General features: G+C 52.3%; 1 protein-coding gene across 5 annotated transcripts in view; it reads left to right on the top strand.

Annotated features, from left to right (window-relative positions):
• DAPK1 (death associated protein kinase 1) overlaps positions 1-25,361 on the top strand; it is a 175,958-nt gene that overhangs the window by 126,401 nt on the left and 24,196 nt on the right. For 4 of the 5 annotated variants that reach the window (XM_051859379.3, XM_089316131.1, XM_051859395.3 and 1 more), the window contains exons 4-19: positions 1,059-1,197; positions 2,624-2,753; positions 2,893-2,941; positions 3,026-3,052; positions 3,882-4,034; positions 4,756-4,801; positions 6,479-6,568; positions 8,272-8,364; positions 10,590-10,709; positions 11,280-11,378; positions 12,525-12,623; positions 14,642-14,740; positions 15,958-16,155; positions 18,673-18,870; positions 21,678-21,776; positions 24,926-25,003. In XM_051859379.3, coding sequence (XP_051715339.1) covers positions 1,059-1,197; positions 2,624-2,753; positions 2,893-2,941; positions 3,026-3,052; positions 3,882-4,034; positions 4,756-4,801; positions 6,479-6,568; positions 8,272-8,364; positions 10,590-10,709; positions 11,280-11,378; positions 12,525-12,623; positions 14,642-14,740; positions 15,958-16,155; positions 18,673-18,870; positions 21,678-21,776; positions 24,926-25,003 — 1,717 coding nt within the window. Of the gene's footprint in view, positions 1-1,058; positions 1,198-2,023; positions 2,166-2,623; positions 2,754-2,892; positions 2,942-3,025; positions 3,053-3,881; positions 4,035-4,755; positions 4,802-6,478; positions 6,569-8,271; positions 8,365-10,589; positions 10,710-11,279; positions 11,379-12,524; positions 12,624-14,641; positions 14,741-15,957; positions 16,156-18,672; positions 18,871-21,677; positions 21,777-24,925; positions 25,004-25,361 lie in introns of those variants that run through there. The other variant, XM_089316139.1, reaches the window with a different exon arrangement.

Below are 25,361 nucleotides of genomic sequence, written 5' to 3'. Positions count from 1 at the left end.
TGTCTGCAGTGCCGGCATCCCATATGGGCACCGGTTCAAGTCCCGGCTGCTCCACTTCTGATCTAGCTCTCTGCTGTGGCCTGGGAAAGCAGTAGAAGATGACCCAAGTCCTTGGGTCCCTGCACCTGTGTGGGAGACCTGGAGGAAGCTCCTGGCTCTTGGCTTTGGATCGGCTCAGCTCCAGCCATCGTGGCCAACTGGGGAGTGAACCAGTGGATGAAAGACCGCTCTCGCTCTCTCTCTCTCTGCTTCTCCTTCTCACTCTGTGTAACTCCAACTTCCAAATAAATCTGTTTTTGAAAAAACAGTTGCCTGTTGTTTGCCATGAATTGCCACCATGGAGTTTTTAGGGGAGTTTGTTTATCCATCCACTTGATACCAGTTTAGTGCACTTGCTGTATGCCTGGGACTGTGCTGGAGGTGGGGTGAATAGGATAGTGACCACCTCAGGGTGGGGGACTGAGTGCTGCCCCCCACTCCTGATTTCTGGTTAGGTGACAGACAAAATAAACCCTGCCCCAACTGCACGTGGTTAAATTCTGTGTGAGCCTTTTCTTCTTAATTAAGGTATTTGTTAAATTCATTACTAAATGTGATTTTTATAAATGTGTACGTGTTGTCAAAAACAAGAAGCAAAAATGCCAAATACAGAGCAGGTCCCTGTAGCACCGGGTATTGTGACTTCGAGTTTGAAGCATGGATTACCACCCTGATGATAAGCTGACCAGGTCTTCGCTGACGGAGGTAACAAGGCATAGTCTCTAACTCCTGTACCAAGGCGGCATGGAGTTCTTTCCTCCTGTCGTCGAGCTGGGACTTCAGCTTTAAAGATGGCCAATTCAGATGTTTTAGAGATAACCTTGACTGTTTTGGACCCCTGCTACACCCCCCCATTTGCAAACACGATGCCTTAGGAGATGCCCCGCAGGTGCTCTGCTGCCCACGTGTGTGCCTGCTTGCAGAAGTCTCGTGGACACTCGGGCCCGCCAGTAGCCACTACAAGAAGGGATTCGCAGGAAGCAGAATCGGGCCAGTAACCTCTGCCTCTGGGTTCTCAGTGTTGCAGGTGGCGAGCTGTTTGACTTCCTAGCTGAAAAGGAATCGTTGACAGAAGAGGAAGCCACGGAATTTCTCAAACAGATCCTCAATGGTGTTTACTACCTGCACTCCCTCCAGATCGCCCACTTTGATCTTAAGGTACGTTGCCCGGGGCGAGCAGCCAGGTGGAAACGGAGGCAGACCCCAGCCCTGGCTGTTGATTTGCTAAAACAGAGGCAGCTGGAATATGCGTGTTTTCTGTTTCCTGCACGTATTTAGTAAACAGAATTCTCGCCGTAAAGCCACAGGTTTTACATGTTCCTAAGCCTCAAAGGGATGACTCCACTTTGAGATGCTTCCGGAAGAATTAAGGGTCTTGACATCCGGGTCTTCCTGGGGCACTGGCAGCCTGCTCCGGCCAGTGGCTGGCCCAGTTTCCATCCACCTGGCCGTGGGTGTGCAGGGATAGAGAGGGTCTTGAACCCTGTTCCCTTCTTTCTGGATGCACTGGCTGGTGGGCCTGGGCCTGGCTGTCGCCTGCTGCGCCGCACACTGAGCGCTGAGGTTGGCCACGTGGAGTCCTGGGTCTCCTGGCAGCGAGGACTATGGGAGATGAACGAGAGTGACACCATTACAGAAGGGGCTGTTTGGAAAGGGAGCACACGCAGAGGGGGAAGAGGTTCAGTTCAAGTTCAGTTCAGGACACTGCAGAGCCGGCGGGGCAGGGCTCCACTTCCCAGCAGGGAGGACTTCCTGCCCCTGCTCAGGTCCCTCAGCACGCCTTCACTCACACGCACACCTATGCCTCTGTGCCCTGGGAGCTGGGATGCCAGGAAGCAGGTGGAGACCCCGCCCTGGTGCTTCAGTCAGACTCACCCTGGGTTCCACTCGTTCCCCCCCAACCGTGGGTTTCCCAGAACACCTGAGCTGCAGTCACCCCACCTTGCAAAGACGCCTATTCCACCTGCCTTCTGTTTCCTGTCTCCTCCCGCTTCCTGGCGGCCTCTGCCTTGGAAACCATTTGCACCTGGGTCTCACCTGTCTCAGGCCTGCTTCTGGGAGACCCTGGCCAAGACGTCTGTTTCTCCTACTGCTGGTTTTCAGCCACCTTGTTCCTTCTGCTTAAGGTTTTTTGTTTTTTTTTTAAGATGTATTTATTTTTTATTTATTTGAAAGGCAGAGTGGCAGAGAGAGAGAGAGATCGATCTTCCATAACTCTCATTCACTGTCCAAATGGTTGTAATGGCAGGGGCTGGGCCAGGCTGAAGGCAGGAGGATGGAACTTCACCTGGGTCTGCCATAAAGGTTCAGGGGCCCAAGCACTTGGGCTGTCTTCTGCTGCCTTCCCAGGCACGTTAGCAGGGAGCTGGGCTGCAAGTAGAACAGTTGGGGCTTGAACCAGTGCCCCAGTGTGGAATGTTGGCAGCACACCCACAGCAGCTTAACCTGCTGTGCTACAGTGCCAGCCAGTGGTTGGATTTTTCAAGGTGAAAGCAAGAACTACCATCATGTGGTCCTTGGCGCAGCGTATCATAGTTTGTTCTCTCTCTCTCTCTCTCTCTCTCTCTCTCTCTCTCTGTTTTAGCCTGAGAACATAATGCTTTTGGACAGAAATGTCCCCAAGCCCCGGATCAAGATCATTGACTTTGGGCTGGCCCATAAAATTGACTTTGGCAATGAGTTCAAGAACATATTCGGGACCCCAGAGTTTGTCGGTGAGTGTTTTGGCTCCCAGGATCACACCGGCCTCCCCAGAGCGCTGGCAGCTTTTGCCACCCCCAGGAGGCCTTGTCCCTGGTCCGCGTGGCTGGGGGGCGCGAGGCAGAGTCTGAGTGCCTGTCCCTTTCCTCCTAGCTCCTGAGATAGTCAACTACGAGCCCCTGGGACTCGAGGCGGACATGTGGTAAGTAGCACAGGCCTGGGCTGTGATTGGCCGCCTGATTCTGCTGTTCTCCTGACGTGTTTTTTTCTTTGTTTCTGTGTCTAGGAGTATCGGGGTAATAACCTATATTCTGTAAGTACCCAGATCCTCATCTCGCATTCTTTTCTTTCCTTCGAACCCACAGGTTTAATTCATCTTTAAAAGGGCAGCAGCGATCTCTTTAGTTTATGCACACTTTATACGTAAACATACTCATTTCACACCCCCAAAACATGTTGAGTTTATACCAATTAAACAGTTTCTCCTAATTCAAATGAGTCATCAGCAAAAAAAATTAAAAAAAAAAAAAAGTCTGCCTGTCCATCACTGACAATGAAATAGAAGAAGGGGTTTTACAAACTGAAACACTGTTCCAAATTACCTTTTTAAATGAAGCTTTTGCATTAGGGCTGAAGTTTTTAAAATTTGTATTTATGTATTTTGTTTATATGATAAAGGCAGAGAGAGGGAAGGAGAGAGAGAGAAAGAAAGGGAGAGACAGAGAGACTTGTCCCATTCACTGGTTCATTCCCCAAATGCCCACAACAGCCAGTGCTGGGCCAAGCCAAAGCCAGCAGCCCAGAACCCAAGCTGGATTCCCCAGGTGTGGGGCAGGGACCCAAGTCCATGAGCTGTCACCCGCGGCCTCGCAGGTGCACAGTGGCAGGAAGCTGGAATTTACGGGGAACAGAGCCGGGCCTCAATCCCAGGCACTCGGATAAACGATGCCGGCGTCCCAGGCAGCATCTGGACCGCCAGACCGTGCATTCTGTTCGGGACGGTGGAACGTTGCACGAGACATAGCTGAATTTTGCCGTAACTACCCAGGAGTCAGACTCCAGCCCTGCCCCGCGCTCCCTGGAGCCGCATGAGGGCGTGCACGGTGACCCTTGGCATTCGGCCTCCTCTTTCTTTCCAACAGTCTCAGTGGGGCCTCCCCGTTTCTTGGAGACACGAAGCAGGAGACGTTAGCCAACGTGTCTGCTGTCAACTACGAATTTGAGGAGGAGTATTTCAGCAACACCAGTGCCCTTGCCAAAGATTTCATAAGAAGACTTCTGGTCAAGGATCCAAAGTGAGTGCCCACCGTCATTTCTGCATGGCCTTGGCTGGTCGGGGTCTGGCATCTGTTCTGTGCACAGCAGCGCTGTGTGTATCAAATCCTGGTCACCCTTCCCGCCCAAGGGACATGGGCCGTGTGAGGCATTTCAGAAAATGCACAGGGCCTGTGTTCATCAGTATTCTGTGACTATAGCATAATGCCCGAGGCTGGGGAACGTATTATTACTTGTTAAGCTCCGGTTTGGGAGGTTGAAAGTCCAGACAGTGCAGCAGCAGCTCTGGGGAGGTCCTCCTTAGCTACATCACTTCAGAGCGGAAGGCATCACACTGGTGGGCATGCGTGGGAGCGCCAGCCAGGCATGGTGCACGCCTGTGCATCCCTCTGTCTCTCTGTCTTCTTTCAAAGGAACAAATACTCAATCATGACCTTATCTCATCTAGATCATTTCCCAGAGGCCCCACCACTAGACGTCATAGCCAGATTAAGTTTCTACTCTCTTAACACGTTGCAAGGGGGGGAATTCGGAGGGGACAAGCCATGCTCAGACCCCAACAGAGCACCTTGCACCCACTCAACCAGTGCCTGCAGGTGTCATGAAACAGTCACTCAAAAACCAAGCTCACTCGTGGCTTGCTTCCGTGATGTGGGCCCTGAAACCCCCCCACGACTTTCTAAGTGTCCTCCTGCTGTGGTCACAGTGTCTTTCTCCCCTCCCTCCCTCTCTCCCCTAAAGGAAGAGAATGACCATTCAAGATAGCCTGCAGCATCCTTGGATCAAGGTGAGTCACTTGTTAGGTTGCTGTTAAGATTGTTTGGGGCATCCTGGAATTCATTTGACCCCAGAGGACAGCAAACCGCAGGCCAGGCCTGGTGTGTTGGGGTTGCCACTGATGTCCTACTTTTAAGACAGACAGAGCACATCCTAAGGGTCGCAGAGGTGGCAGGGGAGGGATAAGCTGTCAGGTGGCAGGATCGTAAAAGGTCAAGTCCACTTCACCCCGTTGGCTTGACCTTTGGGCTGTCGGCCCACATGAACAATTTTTTTTAAATTTCGGGTGAATTTCCAGTGTGTAAATATCGTATCACATCTGGATTTCCAGCTTCTCAGAAATCTGAAGGTGACCGCCATGGAGCCCTCATTTGGCATGGATTCAGGCGATGGCCCATGTATGTGCCTTGCACTAGGGCATGCGGGAGCCCCTGGCATGGGACGCCATTGTGTGACCTTCTTGGGCCCTTCAGCATTTGGGTTAAGGAAACTGAAGTTGCTTCATTCTAAAGAAAAAAAGGATGGGGGCTGGCGTTGTAATGTAGTGAGTAAAGCCACTGCCTGTGACGCCAGCATCCCATATGGACACCAGTTCAAAACCCGGCCACTCCACTTCCAATCCGGCTCCCTGCTAATGGCCTGGGAAAGGCAGCAGAGGATGGCCCAAGTGCTTGGGCCCCTGCCACCCATATGGGAGACCCGGAAGAAGCTTCTGGCTCCTGACTTCCTCCTCGTGGCTGTTGCAACCATCTGGGGGAATGAACTAGCAGTTGGAAGCTCTCTTTCTCTCCCTCTCTCTCTGACTCTGACTTTCAAAATAAATAGATTTTTAAAAGAAAAGGATGGAGGGTGGAGGAACATGATAGCTTTGGGATGAAGTTGTGGAATCCGGAAGTCAGCACTGCAGAAGGAAAATTTGGGGCAGGGAGAGAGCTCCCCGTAGGTGCCTGGGGCTCTGCTAGGAGACAGGGGGATTGCTTCTCAGAGGCAGAGCCCCGTAGCTAAGTGGCCCCTGGGAAGGATGCAGCAGATGGCATTCTGGGGCTGCAGGCACGGCTGAATCTGCCAGTCTCTGCGGTCCCTCCGAGTTCAGAATCTCCATGAAGACCCAAGTTCAGATGCCTCGTGACTGCGTCTTGCTTGTGGATCTTCCCACTCCCAAAGCATCAGTGTGGAAAGTTGCGATTGCTTTTGGCTCCAAGCCCAACTTTTCGCCCATGTTGCGGTCTTTGTGGATCTTACCGAATCATCCACCACGGAGTGTGGGCTGTCACCCCTGGAGCTTGCTGGTCATTGCAATTTCTGAGGCTGTTTGTTTTTTAAAGCTTTATTTATCTATTTGAAACGCAGGGTGATGGAAAGAGGGCTTCCATATGCTGGTTCACTCCCCAAACAAATACAGTGGCTGGGGATGGGCCAGACCAAGGCTAGGAGCCCAGAACTCCATCCTGGTCTCCCACCTGTCTGCAGGCGCCCAAGCACTTGGGCCATCTTCCACTGCTTTCCCAGGCCACAGCAGAGAGCTGGAGCGGAAGTGGAGCAGCCGGGATGAATGTGGATGTGGTGGTTCATGCCTGTGTACCGCAGCCCGGGCCCCGTCGTTAGGTGCCTCTGGAAGCATCCCTGATATGAACAGAGGCTTTTTTGCATGTTTCTGTCGGTTAAAAACTCTGCATTTGTTGTTCAGCCTAAAGACACGCAGCAAGCACTCAGTAGAAAAGCATCGGCCGTCAACATGGAGAAGTTCAAGAAGTTTGCAGCTCGCAAGAAGTGGAAGGTAAGATTGTTGGATAAAGAGGGGCTCACCCTCCTGCTTCCCGTGTTCCCCCCGGTCTGCCTGGGGCTGGCCCCCTGGGAAACACCGTGCTGGGTGTGAGTTCACTCTGCCGTCTCTGCACTTGACCCTGTTTTCAAAGATGGGGACAAAAAAACAGTATTTCTATCTTTTTATTTATTTATTTCATAAATACAACATTACGAACATAGTAATTCTTCCCACCGTACCCGCCCTCCCCGATTTCCAAATGTGATTTTGTATTTTTTTTTTTTTTTTAAGAAAGAACAAGCAAAACCATTCCCCAGGGCAGAATTTTCAGTCAGCACGATAACATTACATCTAAATGCAACAAGCCACATTTTAAGGGAATTTGTTCCTTGTGGTAGACAGCATGGAGGGTACATTTCTGCTGGAGCTTGTGTGGGTGGTTCTTGAAACTGTGCGTGGGTGAGCGGGGATGGAGTGGTCAGGAGCCCCAGCAGTGTAGCCTCCGCAGGGACAGTGTGTGGGGGACATGGCTCTCCAGGGCATCTCAGCCATCACAGAACAAATCAAAAGTTAGGGTTAAGGAGCCGGCACCGCAGCTCACTAGGCTAATCCTCCACCTAGTGGTGCCGGCACACCGGGTTATAGTCCCGGTCGGGGCGCCGGATTCTGTCCCGGTTGCCCCTCTTCCAGGCCAGCTCTCTGCTGTGGCCAGGGAGTGCAGTGGAGGATGGCCCAGGTGCTTTGGGCCTTGCACCCCATGGGAGACCAGGAGAAGCACCTGGCTCCTGCCATCAGATCAGCGCGGTGCGCCATCCACAGCGCGCTGGCCGCGGCAGCCATTGGAGGGTGAACCAACGGCAAAGGAAGACCTTTCTCTCTGTCTCTCTCTCACTGTCCACTCTGCCTGTCAAAAAAAAAAAAAAAAAAAAGTTAGGGTTAAGGGAGGAGATAGGGTGGTTTCCTATGGTCAGGGTCATGACACCCAACTCAGAAGTGGGGACCCCCCCATGGCTCGCCAGCACTCAGCCAACAGTGTACCTCATTTCTCATTTTCATACCCTTTGAATTTGAGGTGATATAAGGCTTAAAATGTAGGGAGACCCACTATAAATTCTTTCTCTCTCCCTCTGTATCTCTTCTGTCTCTCTCTCTCTCTCACACACACACACACACACACACACACAAGCATTTTAGTAGTTGCTTCTGCCGTTGAGTAAATGCAGAGATGTGTCTTGGGTAGCATGAGGGACCCACCTGTTCGTTTCCAGCGAGTGTCTTTACGTCTGCTCTGGAGACGTCGTTATCTACTGTTGGCGGCTGCTGTGGGTGCAAAGGACACAGAGCAGGTCCCTGCTGCCCGCTCTCCTCCGAAGGGGCAAGCTCCGAAGGGTTTGTTTGGGTGAGACCAGCTTCCTCAAAGAATAAAAAATAAGTCACAGACAGAAAAGGATGTAGGGTGCCCCATTCTGCTCTTGAAGTGGAGCGCAGAAGGAGGATCCCAGTGTGTCCTGCCGTGTGGATGGACAGCACCGGCTGAGCGGCTCCTTAAATACATACGATCCCCTGCTCATGGAGCGCCCGCCCCTGGAGAATGCTGCTGTTGCCCGCGCCCAGTCTGGGAGACCGTGACCATGACACTGACCTGAGCACCATCACGTCAGCTCATCCCCCCTCTCCCTCCTCGGCCCTCTCCTTTTTTTCTTTTTCTTCCACAGCAATCCGTTCGCCTGATATCACTGTGCCAAAGATTATCCAGGTCTTTCCTGTCCAGAAGTAACATGAGCGTCGCCAGAAGCGATGACACTCTGGTAAGCAAACGCGGTGGCCCTCCTGGGCCTCGTCCTAGGCCCTGCGGTTCTGCAAGCCAGAAACCCAAACTCACGCCCGTGGAGCACCTGTGCGTCCTCCTCTCGCGGGATGGGGTCCGGGCCACTGACTTGCTGCACCCCATTTCTCCTTTCCTCCTCTTCTGCCTTTGATTTGGGTTGACAGTCTCTCTCTGTGCACACTACCTGGACCCCTACCCCCATGTCTTACACACGCACACGCACACACACACACTCACACACACTTTGATAGAAGACAAGCTAGCTAGTGAAAGAGAAGAAAGCTCCTTCCAGTTTGCAGGAACTAAAAGGAGAGGCTTCTGTTGCCACCCACATAAAGAAACTTGGGTGACAACAACACGAAAGGGACAGACAGCCCACCTCTGCCCCTCTCCTGCGCCAGCCACTTTCCCACACAAACACCAAAATTAAAGAGTGTCTTGCGGTAGACCAGAAGGCTAAACATACTGACAATGGGTGAAGATGCCTAAGACCCTGGAGAAAAACAAGTCTCCAAGTTTTTTTTTTTATTGCTGGTTTTTTGTTTGTTTTTACTTTTAATGCAAACTGAGACCATGAGCTCTTTGGGTAGACCGGCACACCTGATCTAACAAGACTCTCTCCCAACACTGAGACAAGGGGCCTCTGTCCACCCCGGAGGTACAGGCACCGCAGGGAAGGCAGGCTGTAGGAACTCCCCAGCTGGTAACTAACCCGGTGGCGGCACCTCCTGGGCAGGCCCCAGGGCTGTGAGGGAAGGGAGCACAGGCCAGCAGGTGCCAGCTCACTCTCTTGCTCTCTCTTTCCCCTGAGTCTGGCAGCCTCACAGAGAGAGATAGGAGATGTTTACAAAAACCAGGAGGGAGAAATGCAAGTTGTGGGGGACAAGGCAGAGGGAGGAGGAGAAGGCAGGCTTGGTTCAGCAGTTGTTTGGGGGTGCAGTGGAACTAGGGGAGAGAAAACCAGGATTGTAAGACAGATCATGAAGGTGATTCAGCATTGTAAATTTCAGTCCTCCTGAGTAACCCACTGGGAGTGATAATAAGGTCAGCATACGGGAGGGACCCAGGGTCAGAGGTCCGGACAGGTGGATCCCCTCTCCGAGGTCAGAGTCCCTCGTCAGCTCCCAGTGCTGCATGTCAGGAGGACGGACGGGCGTGCTGTAACCACCTGCTTTCCTCCCTTTCTCCCCGTGGCTCTCGCCTTTGACCCACATGCAAATGTGTCTTAGTCACCCGCTGAGACTGAGATAGAAAAAGCAAAACCGGTGGCATTCTCTCCCACGTACGCTGTACAAATATTATGAAACCTGCCTGGGGCTGGTTTGGGTTCAGGTCTACAAAGAAGCAAAAGCAGAGGTCAGAGAGCAGCTTTGTCCCTGCTGCGTCCGGAGCACAGGTCCAGTTCTGCACATGCGCCTCCCAGGTCGGAAATCCCAGGAGAAGCCCAGCATTGTGTTAGATGGCCCTGCTTTTAATGTAGCCCATGTAGGAGATGTAAGAAAACTTCGACAGAGTGGCAAAGACTCAACTTGTCCAGTAGCCCAGATATTTTCCCTATATAACTGGAAGTACATCCATTTTTCTGTTTCTGGCCTATATCTTCACATTTTCCCCCATTTTCAGCCTAATTTTTTTTGGTAGAGTCGTGACCCACCTTCAGAGAATTCTGCCATGCTATTTCAGAGCTGGACGAGGAAGTTCAAGTGACGGAAACGTGGTTGTTCCGTAATTGGAAAAATGGCCAACTGAGAATATCTTACTCAAATATCTCATTTCTCTGGTTCAATGGTTATTTTTTTTCTTTTTCCTTTATCCTGGAAGAGAGTCTGTGTCACACCTGAAATTTTCCACAGTGGTTTCTAGGACCCTATTTTGACAGGTTCCTGAGATACAACACAAGGGTTTATTTGCCATCCCATTGTGTGAAATCTGAATCTTGAAAGCTATTTACTCTCTGGGTTACAGTGCAGGAGACATTGAGACCCTGGTAGATAGTAGGTGGTATTATTACTTTGCAACATGGAAGGGGTAGAAAGTAACCTCCATGCCCTTCACAACCTTGTGGATTTGCGAGAGTCTGAGTAGTTGCCCTACCTTCCTCTGCATGCCCTTTGTAACAAGTAAGCATTGATTTCTCTTCTGCTGATGGGCTGAAGGGCTGTGGTGAGCAGGCTGACTGTTTCTGTCTTTGCTGTCTCCCCCAAGGATGAGGAAGACTCCTTTGTGATGAAGGCCATCATCCACGCCATCAATGACGACAACGTCCCAGGCCTGCAGCACCTGCTGGGCTCATTGTCCAACTACGATGTCAACCAGCCCAACAAGGTCTGATTCTGTTCTGCCAGGCTTACGGGCAGGGGTGGGTTGCAGTGACTGGGCGCCTCCACGTCCGGGGTGGAAAGAGCCCCGTGCTTCTCCAGTCTCCCTGCCAACCGGACACTCCCTACCACGGGAGGAAGTCATTTGTAGAGGCGGGGAGCATCCAGCCCGCAAAATCATTTGGTCTGGCCCTGCCAAAGCAACCGCAGGTGGGACTTGAAATGCAATAAATCTATAATCGGCTGATTTTTATGTTGGCCCATGAGTGATGATATCCAAATGGCTCTTGGCAGAGGGAAGTTTCCCCAGCCCTGGTGTAGAGAGGGATCCGAGTTACAGACAAGGGCGCTGCTGTACTGGGGGCCTCCCTTCAGTCTCTTACCCAAAGGTCCCCACCCACTTGTCCTGCAGGGGCCGCTGTCACCTTTGATGGTGAATCCAAAAGAGGAGGGGTTCTGTGTCTGTTGAGACTTGGGGAGATGTGGGGACTGCCTTGATAATGTAGGTTTTGTCTTTCGTAACAAACCTGAACATTTGCCTTATTTTTTTTTTTTTATTTTCCCTTGTCCGTTCCAGCACGGGACACCTCCGTTACTCATTGCTGCCGGCTGTGGGAATATTCAGATTCTGCAGTTGCTCGTGAAAAGAGGCTCGAGAATCGATGTGCAGGATAAGGTCGTGGTTCTGTTTTAGCACAAAGGAGTTATTTTCTTGAAACTATCAGCAATCACACTAATAGTAACCCTAGGGGTAACTGCAAAATAAATAAATAGGATGTCCTCGTTGGTTTCTCGCTTTCCTGTAGGGAAGATGATTGGCTTAAATAGCCCGGGACAGTGTCACGGCCATGGTAGGAAGAAGCAAGCGTTTGTCTTCCGCTTGGCTTTGCTGTTCCACGTCAGCGTTGCCTTGTGCCCTGCCCCAGGTCACTCCTGGGCACTGCTGTTTACTCAACAGCATTGGGTGCCGCTTGTGCGGAAGTTTTCACCGTCTCGTTAAAGTCACAGAAATGCATTTGTCTGCACCTGTGTTAGGGCAGCCAAGCCGGGCTGATGCACTTTGAGGCATCACTCACACTGGAAATGCTGTTCACAGCTGAGTGACAGCTGGGGGTGGGTCCACGACCTTGCTGCGGTACCCCGTCAGCAGAGCTGTGGTGGGCCTGGCTCAGGAGCCTTGGGCCTCCACTGCTGCCTCCGCTTTCATGGGTTCTCTATCCAAGGATTCAGCCAACTGTGGATAGAAAAGAGTTGAAAAAGCCTTCTAGACGCTTCCTTGTCATGAGCATTCATATTGTGCAAGGTATTCTAAGTAGCCTAGAGATGGTTTAAGGGGTAGGAGGAAGAGTGTGCATCAGTTATTTGTAAATACTGTGCCGTGTTACAGAAGGGACTTAGCATCCATGGATTTTGTTCCCCACGGCGGTCCTGGAACCTATTCCCCACAGAGACTGAGAGCGACTCTATGGGGAATTTTTATTTTATTTAAAAAAATTTTTTTCCTATGGGGAATTCTAAGGAGAAGTGGAAATGGGAGTTTAAGAAAAGTAAAGGCCTTATTTTTTATACTTTGAAATATTTTAGATTTGCAAAAAAGATTGCAGAGGTAGTAGAGAGTCCCCTGAAACCCTTCACTCAACTGGCCTGACTGGATATTTTCTGTAGGCACGGGGCAGTTGTCAAAGCTATTAGTGCTGAGTGAGGCCGTCTTCCTCTGTGGGTTGTGGGCACTCAGGAAGGAGAGTAGAGTGAATCTGAGAGATGCGTGTGTTCAGATCTGTCCACTCACTGCAAAGCTGACTCCAGGCTGGCTGTCCTGCAGGGTGGATCCAACGCGGTCTACTGGGCCTCTCGGCATGGCCACGTAGACACCTTGAAATTTCTCCATGAGAACAAGTGCCCACTGGATGTGAAAGACAAGGTAAGGCCGTTTCTCTGCCTGGGAGGGGAGGGAAGGGGGGGGGGGGGAAGATGGCATGTTTGAGTGCTGCTGTGCTTAGTGTCCCGACACCTAAAAAAAAAATTCAGGATTCAGGACCAAGATCCTCCTGCAGAGAACTTAAGTTGGAAGTTTCTTATTGCCTGTGGCTTGCTCTGATATTGAACTCTGGCTCAAGCTGAAGTCTGTGGTTAGTTGCCACAGTTTGCAAGTGAATTAACTTCCCCATAGCAGGAAAACTCACTGTTCCAGGAAGAGAACCAGGGGACACCTGAGTCCTGATTCTCCTGTGGCCTTTTTTTTTAAGATTTTATTTACTTATTAGGTAGAGTTACAGACAGACAGAGGGAGACACAGAGAGAGAGAGAGAGAGAGCTCTTCCATCTGCTGGTTTACTCCCCAAATGCCTGCAGCGGCCGGAGCTGGGACGATCCGAAGCCAGGAGCCAGGAGCTTCTTCTGGGTCTCACACACAGGTGCAGGGGCCCAAGGACTTGGGCCCTCTTCTACTGCTTTCCCAGGCCATAGCAGAGAGCTGGACTGGAAGAGGAGCAGCCGGGACTTGAACCGGCACCCATATGGGATGCCGGCGCCACAGGCGGAGGCTTAGCCCACTACACTACAGTGCCGGCCCCTCCTTTGTGGTCCTGCTTTGTGCTTTTAAACACATCTCTGCCATTCTCTCCCTCTCTGAGGCAACTGATGCTGATGCTGGCACTAGAAGACTAATGAGATAATGCACAGATAGCAAGGCATTGGTGGCGTTGGGGGGCCAAATCTGTTCCGAGAGTTACGGATTTAGGCAGGTGCCACGGCTCACTAGGCTAATCATCCGCCTGCAGCACCGGCACCTCAGGTTCTAGTCCCAGTTGGGGCGCCGGATTCTGTCCCGGTTGCCCCTCTTCCAGTCCAGCTTTCTGCTGTGGCCCAGGAGTGCAGTGGAGGATGGCCCAAGTGCTTGGGCCCTGCACCCGCATGGGAGACCAGGAGAAGCACCTGGCTCCTGGCTTCGGATCAGCGCGGCGCACCGGCCGTAGCGGCCATTTGTGGGGTTAACCAACAGAAGGAAGACCTTTCTCTCTGTTTCTCTCTCTCTCTCTCTCTGTCTAACTCTGCCTGTCAAAAAGAAAAAAAAAAAAAGAGAGAGAGAGAGAGAGTTACGGATTTAGTAAGATGGCTACCTTTCCTGTCTGCGTGTTTCCTTCGGTCTATGTAGCGCCCGTGTGCATTCACAGGCAGGGCTGGACCCCAGAGCTAGGACTCCACCTTCTCATCCATTAGTTAGTCTGCCGTACCTCACTCTGTGGAGCTGAATCGGTCTTGCTCGCTCATGGCTGCCACCCACACTGCGTGGCTGGCACGCTGCTGTGTACCCAACATGTGACGTTCACGTCCAGACGACGTTTCTCGTGGCCGTCTTCTGGCAGAGGGCACTGACGTGTCTTTTTGGGTCTCCTTGGGATGAGTTTCTCCTGACTTTTTATTCTGGCCGCTCTGAGTAAACTGTCTTAAAGGAAGCTGCACCTGTTAGACCAGTTCACGGGGGGTGCTGGTATGGGTGGGTCGGGGTGCTGTCGCAAGTCTCCTGAGTGTCAGGAACCCATTTCTAAGCTTGGTCAGGCAAAGGAAGGGGAAATTTGTTGATAACCAAAGCTGTATGTTGAGATAGCTGCTGTATGGTAGACCCAGTATGTAAAAAAGGCATTTTGTGTTTTAGAAAAACACAACAAGCTGGAAACATCTGTTTATAAAAAATGCCAAGCTCAGCCATCAGTGGGCAGAGAGAGAGAAAGCCTTCTCTGTGGGGGCTTTATTACAAGCATGATGAGCCCTATGTGCCAATTTAACACCTGCTGCACGGTGTCTTGGACCCAATTACCCAAGGAGCTCCTGGCTGAGCAGGGAGTAGGGTGGGAACCAGGGATGCTAGGGAGTGGGCTGCACACCCTACCTGCCTGCTCCCCAGGGCGGCCCTGACGTCGGCTCCCCGTTCTCTTGCAGTCGGGAGAGACAGCGCTTCATGTGGCAGCTCGCTACGGCCACGCCGATGTGGTTCAGCTACTGTGCAGCTTTGGCTCCAACCCCGACTTCCAGGACAAGGTGGGTCGTGGGGACCGACTCCCCTCCGCCCGGTGCGCAGGCAGCTGTGCCCTGTGGGTTCCCCATCTGTCCTTATGGAGGGCAGGGTGGGAGCCTGCAGCTCTAGCAAGCAGTGGGTGCCAAGGCCAGGAGCAGGTCTGCCTTCAGATTATAAAGGAAAGAGGTGTATCTTGGCTCACAGACTTGCTCCGAGGTCAGGAGGCTGCATCTGGTGATAGCCCTCCTGCAGGCAGGTTTGCTACATTGCAGGACATCCCAGGGACTGGGACAGGAAGTGTGCAAGGGACCCAGCCAAACCGGCTTTGATAACAGGCACACTGTCGTGATGACCTATTAGCCCCGTGAGTGGACTAAACCCATTCCCGAGGGCAGGCCCCTAATCAGCTCTTTGTAGGAGAGGATTCAACTTCTGGTTGCATCAAACCGCACTTGAACCACAGCAGGGTCTCACCACTTGGCTCATGGAACCCAGAGCCCAGCCCTGTGAGGTGGGTTTCTTTGATCATTCTCAGTGGACAGACAAGGAAACTGAGGCAGAGCAAGGTTCCATCACTTGCCCGAAGCTCACAAGGGTGGTGGAGCTGGGGCTTGAACTCACACAGTCAGGTTTCAGAGCCCAGGTTCACTGCCATGGCCTCCCCCAGGCAAGTGTGGAGCGGGAAGGTCCAGGTGTCGCCTTCCTCATGGACCTCCCAGCCGGCCCTCTCCCGACAGGTTCAGGCAGGCTCGTCTGGTGTCTCTCCTGCATCGCCGTGACACTGTGTGGGCAGAGTTCCCACTCAGAGTCCAGCCCTCGCACTGTACACAGTTGCAGATGAAGTCAGCAAAGGCACTTTGATTGATAGGACAGGTGCGATAATTCCATCTGTGCTCAGCTCTGTTGTTTAAGAGCTGGGCTGACAGTTCCCTGGGCTCCCGAGGGCCACCAGTGGGTTCTGTACCCAGAAAACCAACGTCCGCCACCTGCCAGGGCTGAGGACCGGCCATACTGGGTGAGGCTGGTCAGGTTACATCCTCCCTGTTGGACTCTCAACACCCCCATCATCGGTCTAGGGCAATCTCTGCCCCAGTAGCCACGAGGGCCTTTGCCTCTGCCCCTGGACTTGACCGTGCTGTGGAATTGGCTCGGGGAAGAGTGCCTGCTTTCCCGTGGTCACGTTCCCCTCCTGTCCTCCGTGTGTGTGTGTGTGTGTGTGTGTGTCTCCCTCCGTGGCCAGGAGGAGGAAACCCCACTGCACTGCGCTGCCTGGCACGGCTACCACGCCGTGGCCAGGGCCCTCTGTGAAGCTGGCTGTGACGTGAACATCAAGAACCGGGAAGGCGAGACGCCCCTCCTGACAGCCTCGGCCAGGGGCTACCATGACATCGTGGAGTGTCTGGCTGAACACGGAGCCGACCTCAATGCCTCCGACAAGGTGTGCTGCAGGCCACGGGTCCTACTTCCTGAAGGGCGATGTGGGAGAGGGGAGAGCTGGTGTTACTGCAAAGTCACTCAGTTTGTGCCCCTAAGATAACAAACCTGAATGCAGGCACTTGAAGTTATCCTTAATCTTCTGCATTCCACAGAGTCTGGGCGCTTCCCTAGAGTCTCTTTGATATTTAATATTGATGTCTGGCTTGTATCAGAATTTCTGAATTGATGGAGTGACTTCGGTCTCTTATGTTTAGCCTTTGTAAAAGCTTTGGAGTAAAAACAGTTGGGACCACTGGATTGAAAATGATCCTCTTGGACAAATGCAATTGGCCACACACTATTAATTTCTTTATTTTTTTCTTTTTTTAAAAATATTTGAGGTAGAGTTACAGAGAGGGAGAGACAGACAGAGAAGTCTTCCATCTGCTGGTTCACTCCCCAAATGGCCGCAATGGCCGGAGCTGGGCCGGTCTGAAGCCAGGAGAGAGGAGACAGGAATTTCTTCCAGGCCTACCACCCAGGTGCAGGGGCCCAAGGACTTGGGCCAACTTCTACTGCTTTCCCAGGCCATAACAGAGAGCTGGATTGGAAATCCCATATGGAGCAGCTGGGACTAGAACCGGCGCCCATATAGGATGCTGGCATCCCAGGCTGAGGCTTTACCCACCACACCACAGCGCCAGCCCCACACTATTAATTTCTAGATAAACAAAGAAATAGCTCATTTATTTACTTCCGTCACCTGTGGTTTTGTCAGAGACAATAGCTCAGTGGAACTGGCACGGTGATTTCAGTGCTAGACCGAGTGAAACCTTTTCCACTTAAGCACATTCAGCACACTGTTTTTTATTGTGAACTTGAACTTCGGGGGAAGCTGTGATGTTGCTGTAGGAGGAGGCATCCAAAAGTTCATAGAAAAATGGAATGAGATCATGTGCATTTCTCATGAACTTTTCAAAGACCTCTTGTGCCAAAGCACTGTGGGAAGTTCATAGAAAAAAGTGCGTTATGAAAACACGGTGCATGGATTTCAAGACATTTTTTGCACCAAGATAAACTCACCTTGGATTCCATTTTTCCATGAACTGTTTGAAGCTCCTTTTTATGTGGTTGGACTTGAGATGCTGGAGGTAATTGAGGAGTGTCCAGGAAGAATCTTCTAGGCACATGGTAGTCATTCTCAGCTTGGGGCAACTTTACCATAACCCATTTGATCAAGTCTGGGGATGTTTTGTTGTTGAACCAATCAGGGGTGGGCTTGCCACTGGCATCGGATAGGTCAAGGTCACAGGTGCTGCTCCAGGTCCCTGTGGCTCACAGGGCAGCCACTGTACCAAATGCCAGTCGTCCTGGACTGAGATGAGCTGCAGGACTGATGCAGAACCGTCCACCCGGCTTGTAAAACACAGCACATCTGTCCACCAGGGAATCTATAATGGGTGGAATGAATTCCCACAGAGCTTAAGCGTGTTAACAGCTGCTTCTCACGCTTATAACAGTCCTCCAACATGTTAGTTCCCATCAGTTTCTCAGCTTCCCCTGGTGCAAAATAACACAATAGGCTGGCTCCTTGCAAAGTTAGGAAGGCTGAGAACATGTTTTTTAGATTGTATTTCAAATACTTTGAGTAAACAGGCTGTTGAAGACCCAACAAAAAGTTACAAATTCAGAGACATAGAGAAGTGTGGATTCCCTTTTTCTTTCTTTTCTTTTTTGTTTTTTAATGATTGTACTTCCCAAGTGTAAAATAGTCAGATGGACAACTTAGGCTGTTAATATTCAGAGTGCAAAATACTAAGCTTCCTCCATCAGGAGGAAAGTTTATAATTTTTTTAAAGATTTATTATTTGAGAGAGAGACAGAGAGAGGGAGAGACAGAGAAAGATCTTCCATCTGCTGGTTCACTCCCCAAATGGCCAAAATGGCCTGAGCTGGGCTGATCCCAAGTCAGGAGCCAGGAGCTTCTTCCCAGTGTCCCACATGGATGCAGGGGCCCAAGGACTTGAGCCATCTTCTACTGCTTTCCCAGGCACATTAGCAGGGAGCTCGATCAGAAATGGAGCACCTGGGACTCAAACTGGTACTCATATGGGATGCTAGCACCGCAGGTGGAGGCTTAACCTGCTAAGCCACAGCACCAGCCCCCAAGTTTGTAATTTTTAAAAAATGTTCATGTATTTATTTTCATCTACTTGAAAGCCAGGGCAATGCAGAGAGACAGAGAAAGAGATCTTCATCTTCTGGTTCACTCTGCAGATGCCTGAGATGCAGGGCTGAGTCAGGCTAAAGCCAGGATCCTAGAACTCAAGTCTGGGTCTCCCACGTGGGTGGCAGGGACCAAGCACTTGAGCCATCGCCTGTGGCCTCCTGGGCACATTGGCAGGAAGCTTGATCAGAAGTGGAGCAGGAATACACCCATTGTCAGTGAAATCTCACTCAGTGGCAGCAGGGAAGGTCGAGGGCCCCGGGCCCCTGGGACAAGGGAGGAGCACTCACGGCCCCCCGGGTTGGTTTGCAGGATGGACACATCGCACTTCACCTGGCCGTCAGGCGCTGTCAGATGGAGGTCATCAAGACCCTCATCAGCCAGGGCTGCCTTGTGGACTTCCAAGACAGGCATGGCAACACCCCTCTGCACGTGGCCTGCAAAGACGGCAACCTGCCTATCGTGGTGGCCCTCTGCGAAGCAAACTGCCACTTGGACATCTCAAACAAGGTGAGCGTGGGCGCACAGCTGCCGCAGGTGGGGGCGGGGTCATCCGCCCATCTGCTGTTGGCTTTTCTTGGCTTCTCTGCACGGTTCCCAGGGAACGGCGCTGACCACAGGAATGCGTTCTTACAAGGTTCTGCTATTTCAAGTTGTGTTTCACGGGTGACTTTCGATCATTTCTTACAGTAACAGAAAATAGGACATTAAGCCTGGCTTAGCTTCTCACTGCTGGGTATCCCAAGGGTGTGTCTGTGTGTATCTGTGGTGTGTGTTTCCCTCTGTGTGTATCTAGTGTGTGTATGTGTTGCTATATATGTGAGTGTGCATCTCTGTGTATCTGTGGTGTGTGTTTCCCTCTGTGTGTGTGTGTATCTAGTGTGTGTGTGTGTTGCTGTGTATGTGAGTATGCATCTCTGTGTATCTGTGGGGTGTGTGTGTGTGTGTGTGTGTGTGTGTGCTGCTGTAGAAGAATCAGAGCATGTAGTACAAACTGGGCATCTTTCGGAGCATTAACTTTAGGAAGAACCCTATGACATCATAATTTGATCATGGTTCTTAGGATCTTTCTTTGCTTTGCCTTTTTTTTTTTCCTTTGAGAGTTTTAGGGCCCAAAGATCCTAGCATTTTTTTTAATTCTAATAAATTTGTTAAGACCAAATCCTATCTTTGCATGATTAAAAATTAAAATAATCAATTGTGTCCTCTTTGTTGCGTTTTAAAAATCCCATGTCTTTAGTTCTAGAAGTTGGCCATGCCCTTCCCTTTACCCTGAATCCCATCTTTATTTCTTTGTGGCCAAGTAAGATACAGCAGGTGGGTGTGCAGGTGCCCAGAGCCCTGCCTGTAGCCCCAAGAAAGGCAAGCACTATTCTGTTATGATTGGATTAGAAACAAAACCCAACTGGCATTATCTTTTTAATTGGGGGAAATATTTGTTTATAAATGGCATGTACCCTGCCAGCAGGATTTTATTAAAAAGAATTAATATCTGGAACAGCTAGAATGTTATATTTCTACTGAAGTACTCCTGTTGTGTATTACATGATTAGTTTTAATGGAAATGGAAATGGCTAAGCCTCACTGTCTGCGGATAGGAAAAGGTGGTCTCCCAGGTCTTGGCCGTTAGCCGCCGTTGGCTTTCTCAGCTTATCGCATTCTGATCTTGCCAAGTCAGCTGTGGAAGTGGCTTCAGGGGAGAGCCACACACAGTGTTAATAGCATCAAGACCTTGCTTTTCCTTCTAGCGTTCTTTAATTGAATCAAAAGTGGCTTCAAGGAACATGTGACTGCCTTTAGAACTGGCCACTGTGCACACAGTCAGCCTACTGTGTGTGAAGCGAGCTTTGCTAAGTGTACTCTTTTTTTTAAAAAAAAAGATTTTATTTACTTTATTTGAAAGAGTTACACAGAGAGAGGAGAGGCAGAGAGAGAGAGAGAGAGAGAGAGGTCTTCTATCTGCTGGTTCACTCCCCAATTGGCCGCAATGGCCGGAGCTGTGCCGATCCGAATCCAGGAGCCAGGAGCTTCTTCCAGGTCTCCCACGTGTGTGCAGAGGCCCAAGGAAGTTGGTCATCTTCCACTGCTTTCCCACAGCAGGGAGCTGGATCAGAAGTGGAGCAGCCGGGTCTTGAATCAGCACCCATATGGGATGCCGGCACTTCAGGGCGTTAACCCACTGTACCACAGCGCTGGCCCCTAAGTGTCCTCTTTACATTAAAACTCTAGCAAGTCAGCCTAAAAGAGTTTTTGAGCTCACAGGAGAGGAAGTCAGAGAGTGAGCTGGCTTGGAGACCACCTGCTCTCACAGTAACCAGTCCTGCTCCTAACCTAATTCATGCCATTGGACCGCACTCCCTTCTGAGGGTGGTGCCCCCAGTGGCTTAACCACCTCCCACTGGGCCCCGCCTCTTAAAGGGCCCGCCACTCCCAATACCATCACACTGGGACTAAGTGTTCCTGGTTTCCTTAAAAAAAAAAAAGAATGTGATGCAGGCTTTAGAGGCGCTTCAAAGAGAAGGGGGAAAGTTGGAGGAAGGCAGGGTTTCCCCAGCAGAGCACAGCCAACGTCAGACTCACTCAAAGACAGGTTGTCCACGTGGCCATGGCACCGGGTGTCCAGCTCCCTCGGGTGGACTGTCACTCTGTCCCCGTGCTGTTGTCTTGTCATCTTGCCTGGATTGAATTCCCACACAGGTAGCTATGCGACCAATCGAATCCTACCCCTGCCATCTGTCGGTCTTCAGGCCTTTCTCACACACGCATAGGTTAAATTCCTAACTTCCTACCTAACAGTTGCATCAGAATTTTAAAATGTTCTTCAGGGTCCCTTGGTCACCTGCCTGCAGCGTTGCCCTGAGATGCCCTGGCGCCCAGACCCACAGGCAAAAAAAAAAAAAAAAAAAAACCCAAAAACCAGAAAATAAAACCGTGTTGGGTCCTTCCTTGAAGTTCACCTCACTGGGGCATCGGCTGAGGCTGTGCGTCCATCTGGCCCTCTGTGGCTGGGTTTGCACGTGCACCGCGTTGCAGTTCTTGCTGCCAAATTTGAGAAACCCCCACCTCCTTGCTGCCAGCACAGCAGGAAACCGAATGGAGCTCTTTGAAGTAAGTGACTCTTGCAGCAGCCAAATCCTGGCCCGCAGCTGCCTGGCCAGCCACTGCCAGAGGCCCAGGGCTTTCTGAGAAGGGCAGACGCCGCCTCCTGCTGCTTCCTGGTGATCCCACATTCACACTTCCCAAATGCTGTCCCTCAAGAACAGCACGAGGACTCTCTTGGGTCTTTGGTTTTTGAATTTTTTTTTTTGCCTTCCCAGTATGGACGAACGCCCCTGCACCTGGCAGCCAACAACGGGATCCTGGATGTGGTCCGGTACCTCTGTCTGATGGGTGCCAACGTGGAGGCGCTGAGCTCGGTGAGTAGCAGCCAGGGCTCTGGGCAGGGGAGCTGATGGGCAGGCGTCCTGGGCCCTGCCTGCTGTGGAGAGGGCCCCACCACCACCACCACCCAATCTATGACAGCCCGCCCTGGCAGTTACATAAACCTGGGCCCACGCAGCTGCAGCCCCGTTTAATGTCTGGTTAATGTTTCATCCTCTTACCTCCCCAGGCCTCGCTCTGCGGGAGTTCCTGTTGCTTCCCCCCAGCCTTTGTGCTGTGCCTCTTACACAACTGTGCCATGGAGCGTGTGTGTTTCCCTTTCCTGGATGCTCCCTCCCGGGCCCCAGGACACTGAGAGGCCCCCCGAGAGGGTGGTCCAGAGGAGGAAGGGGCACTTGTCCCCTGAGGGCAGGCTACCAGAGAGCTGCTGGCTGTGTTGCAAGGGCCTGCCTCTACTGCTAGGCCTGCGAAGTATTTTTTGTTTTTCATTTTTTAGAATTGTTTTTTTACTTAGTTGAAAGAGATCTTCCACTCACTGGTTCACTCCCCAGATGCCTGCAACAGCCAGGGCAAAGCTAAGCTGAAGCCAGGAGCCAGGAATTCCATCCAGGTCTCCCATGTGGGTGGCAGGGACCCGGTTATTTGGAGCATCACCCATGGCCTCCTGGGGTGAGCCCTGGCAGGAAGCTGGAATGGGAAGCAGAGCCAAGATGTGAACCCAGGCACTCTGGTTGGGGTTGTGGGTGCTCGAAACGGAGTCTCAACCTATGCACCAGCCACCAGTCTCTGCACACTGGTTTTCAACACAAAAGGCACTGGCTACTGTGCTGTACTTGACCAATGTAACAGGGCATATGTATGCATTTTTAAGAGGAAATTATTTTTGTTCAGGATGTCGCCTCGCATAAAACTTAGCAGAGATGGCTTTGAAGATGCCAGGGCTGACTCTTGCCACACTCCGGCAGGGTGGCCAAGCCTGCAGCACTGTGTGACCTCTGACCTCTATGGGGGCTCTGGGAGCCTGTGGCCTGCCCCCTCTGCCCTTGCCCATGTGTCACTGTCCTCACATCATCACCCTACAGGGCAGCTTCTGGCCCTGCACGGCCGCTCCCATGCATAACCCGGGAGCTGCCTCGTCTGACATCCACGTAACCAAGTGCACGCTGCACACCAGGCACCACTAAGAACAGGAAATGCGGTGCTATGAGAGAAACTTCTGGAAACTTCTAGAAAATGGGAGAGAGGCACAGTCATTTAATATACAATCACTGAGTGGGGCGAGCATGGTGGCAAGACAGAGCGGGGTCCCAAGGGCATGCCTGGGACTGGGGACCCGGAGGGCTGGTGGTCGGCAGAGGGCAGAGGTGTGATGTAGGGTACCAGGCACAAGGCTTGGGCTGGCAGGGCAGGTCAGCGAGACTGGCATGGGGAGTTGCCAAGGCAGGTGCAGGGGTGGGCAGGGCGGGAGTGCGCCCGGCCTTGGTGGTCAGGGGAAGATGGGGCTTCCTGTTGCTTGCAGCAGGGCAGTGGCGGGACTTGGCACCGGGGACGTGGCCAGCGGGCACATCTGTCATCCTCAGTGTGCCAGTGGCCCTGTTAACCAAGGAAATGGATTTCTGTGGGCACAGTCTTTCAACCTGGGATCGCTGTTGTGAAATGACTGCCGTCTCTCACGTGCTTTGAGCGCTCGAAGTTTCCAGCTGTGGATTCTGTGCCCCCAGAGCGTCTGTCCTGACCCAATTCCCGGCCCTGGGCGGAGCGAGCGGCCACTGTCTCTGTCCCTGCCTAAGCCACCTTACCCCCTCCAAAATAGCCCTGGGCCCAACAGCGCCCTCTAGCTGCCGCCTTCCCTCTCCCTTTCTGTCCTCAACCAGGAGGACTTCAGCCGTGTCCCCAACATCTCCCTGCCTCCTGCCCCTCCCCGCACCCTGCACTCCCTCCTCTACCTCCCCTGACTCTCAGCTACTTCCTTTCCAAGCTACCTTTCTTTCCAAACGTCTTTTATGAGAGATAGCAGACACAGAGGAGTGCGGCCACCCACCCGTGGGCTCCCCTATATGCCCACAGCAGCCCCCAGTCTGGCATTCAGGAACTCCATCCAGGTCTCTCCCGCATGCGTGGCAGGAAGCCAGTCACTTGAGCCATGCCTCCTAGGGTGAGCAGTAACAGGACGCTGGAACTGGGAACCAGATCTGGGTGTGGAGCCCGGGGACTTGGGCGTCTTAACCACTGCGCCAAGTGCCTGTACCCCAGACTTCAAGGGATAAGACAGACTTTCTGGAAAATCAAAGCACGTGAACAGATGTGAATCATCACAGAACGACATTGGGATCCCACTCAGGCACCCCAGAAGCCTCCAGGCCTGGCCCAAGGGTAGCCCCCCTACCCTGGCTGTAACCACCCAGCCCTCTGCCATTGCTGGTCCTTGCTGCCTTGCGCCTCCCAATCCGCTGGCCCGAGGCCCCCTCACAGCTTTTCATCCATTTCACTGGTTCCCTCGTCATCAGCTGGTGTACAGGTACTGGAAAAAGTTCATGGAAAATAGAATTAAAAGATAAGTTTGGTTTGGCTGCAAAAAACAAAAATGAAATCCATGCATATGACACATCAGAAAAAATCTGTAGAAGATGCATATTATGAAAAAAATGCATGAATGGGAAAATGTTTGCACCAAAATTCCTTTTTTCTGGTGTGACCTTAGGAAGTGCCTTCGTATTTGCCACTCCGTGATGCAGTCTCCTGCCAGGGACAAGAAACTGCCGCTGGCCCCCGCCTCTCCCCCAGCACATGGCTGTGCCTTCCCCATCTCTGCTCTGTCCTCCCCCGGGCCTCTCGCGGGCCCCTGGCCTGCAGCCCCCACCGACTCCTAAGGCGCACAGCCAGGTGTTTCTGGTCCCCACTTTGTCCTGAGTGCCACCTCCCACACTGTGTCCTCTGTCCCCTGCACCTGCTCGTCTTCATCCTCTGGGTCTCACCCAGACGCCACCTTCCCTCACCTCAGTGAGAGAGCTGGGAGGTGCGCTGGGGCTCCTTGCCTGGGGAGGCTCCGTTCCTTCACCCAGCGGGGACGGGGGGCTCCCTTCCGACGCCCGCCTCCGGTTTCTGCCCGGGACTGTTGGAGTCAGTGTGTGGCGCACACGCTCCCTTGTGCAGAGAACATCCAGCTCTCCTCTCTTCCCGACAGGACGCGAAGACCGCCGAAGATCTGGCACGATCGGAACAGCACGCGCACGTGGCAGGTCTCCTCGCCAGGCTCCGAAAGGTGAGAGACTCTGGTTCTCCGTGTGGAATTCCCCAGCAGGTGTTACGTGAACAGTCCTCGCTCTCCCTTGTCCACGGACAGAGCAGGGCAAGCTCGTTGTGGGCGGTAGCCCCCCACACACACACACACTCCGGAGCTCCCAGAGGGGCTGTTGTGCAGGAGGGTCGGGCTGCTCGGAGCTCTGCAGCGCCTGCCCCGACTGCCCTGCAGGGCGGCAGAATCTTCTAGAAGCAAGGAAACCCTTAGACGTGTTTGCCTTCGTCACCCCACAAGGCCTCCAGCCCGCGTCTCTGCCGGGCACTTCTGACCAGTCTGTCCTCGTGTTAAAAAAGTGACCCCCAGGTTAGCCACTGACGGC

Source organism: Oryctolagus cuniculus, chromosome 1 (genome assembly GCF_051225735.1).
Source record: "Oryctolagus cuniculus isolate XC-2025 breed Fujian yellow rabbit chromosome 1, ASM5122573v1, whole genome shotgun sequence".
Lineage (NCBI taxonomy): Eukaryota > Metazoa > Chordata > Mammalia > Lagomorpha > Leporidae > Oryctolagus > Oryctolagus cuniculus.
Note: the sequence above shows the minus strand (reverse complement) of the source record. Positions and strands in the feature narration are given on the sequence as shown.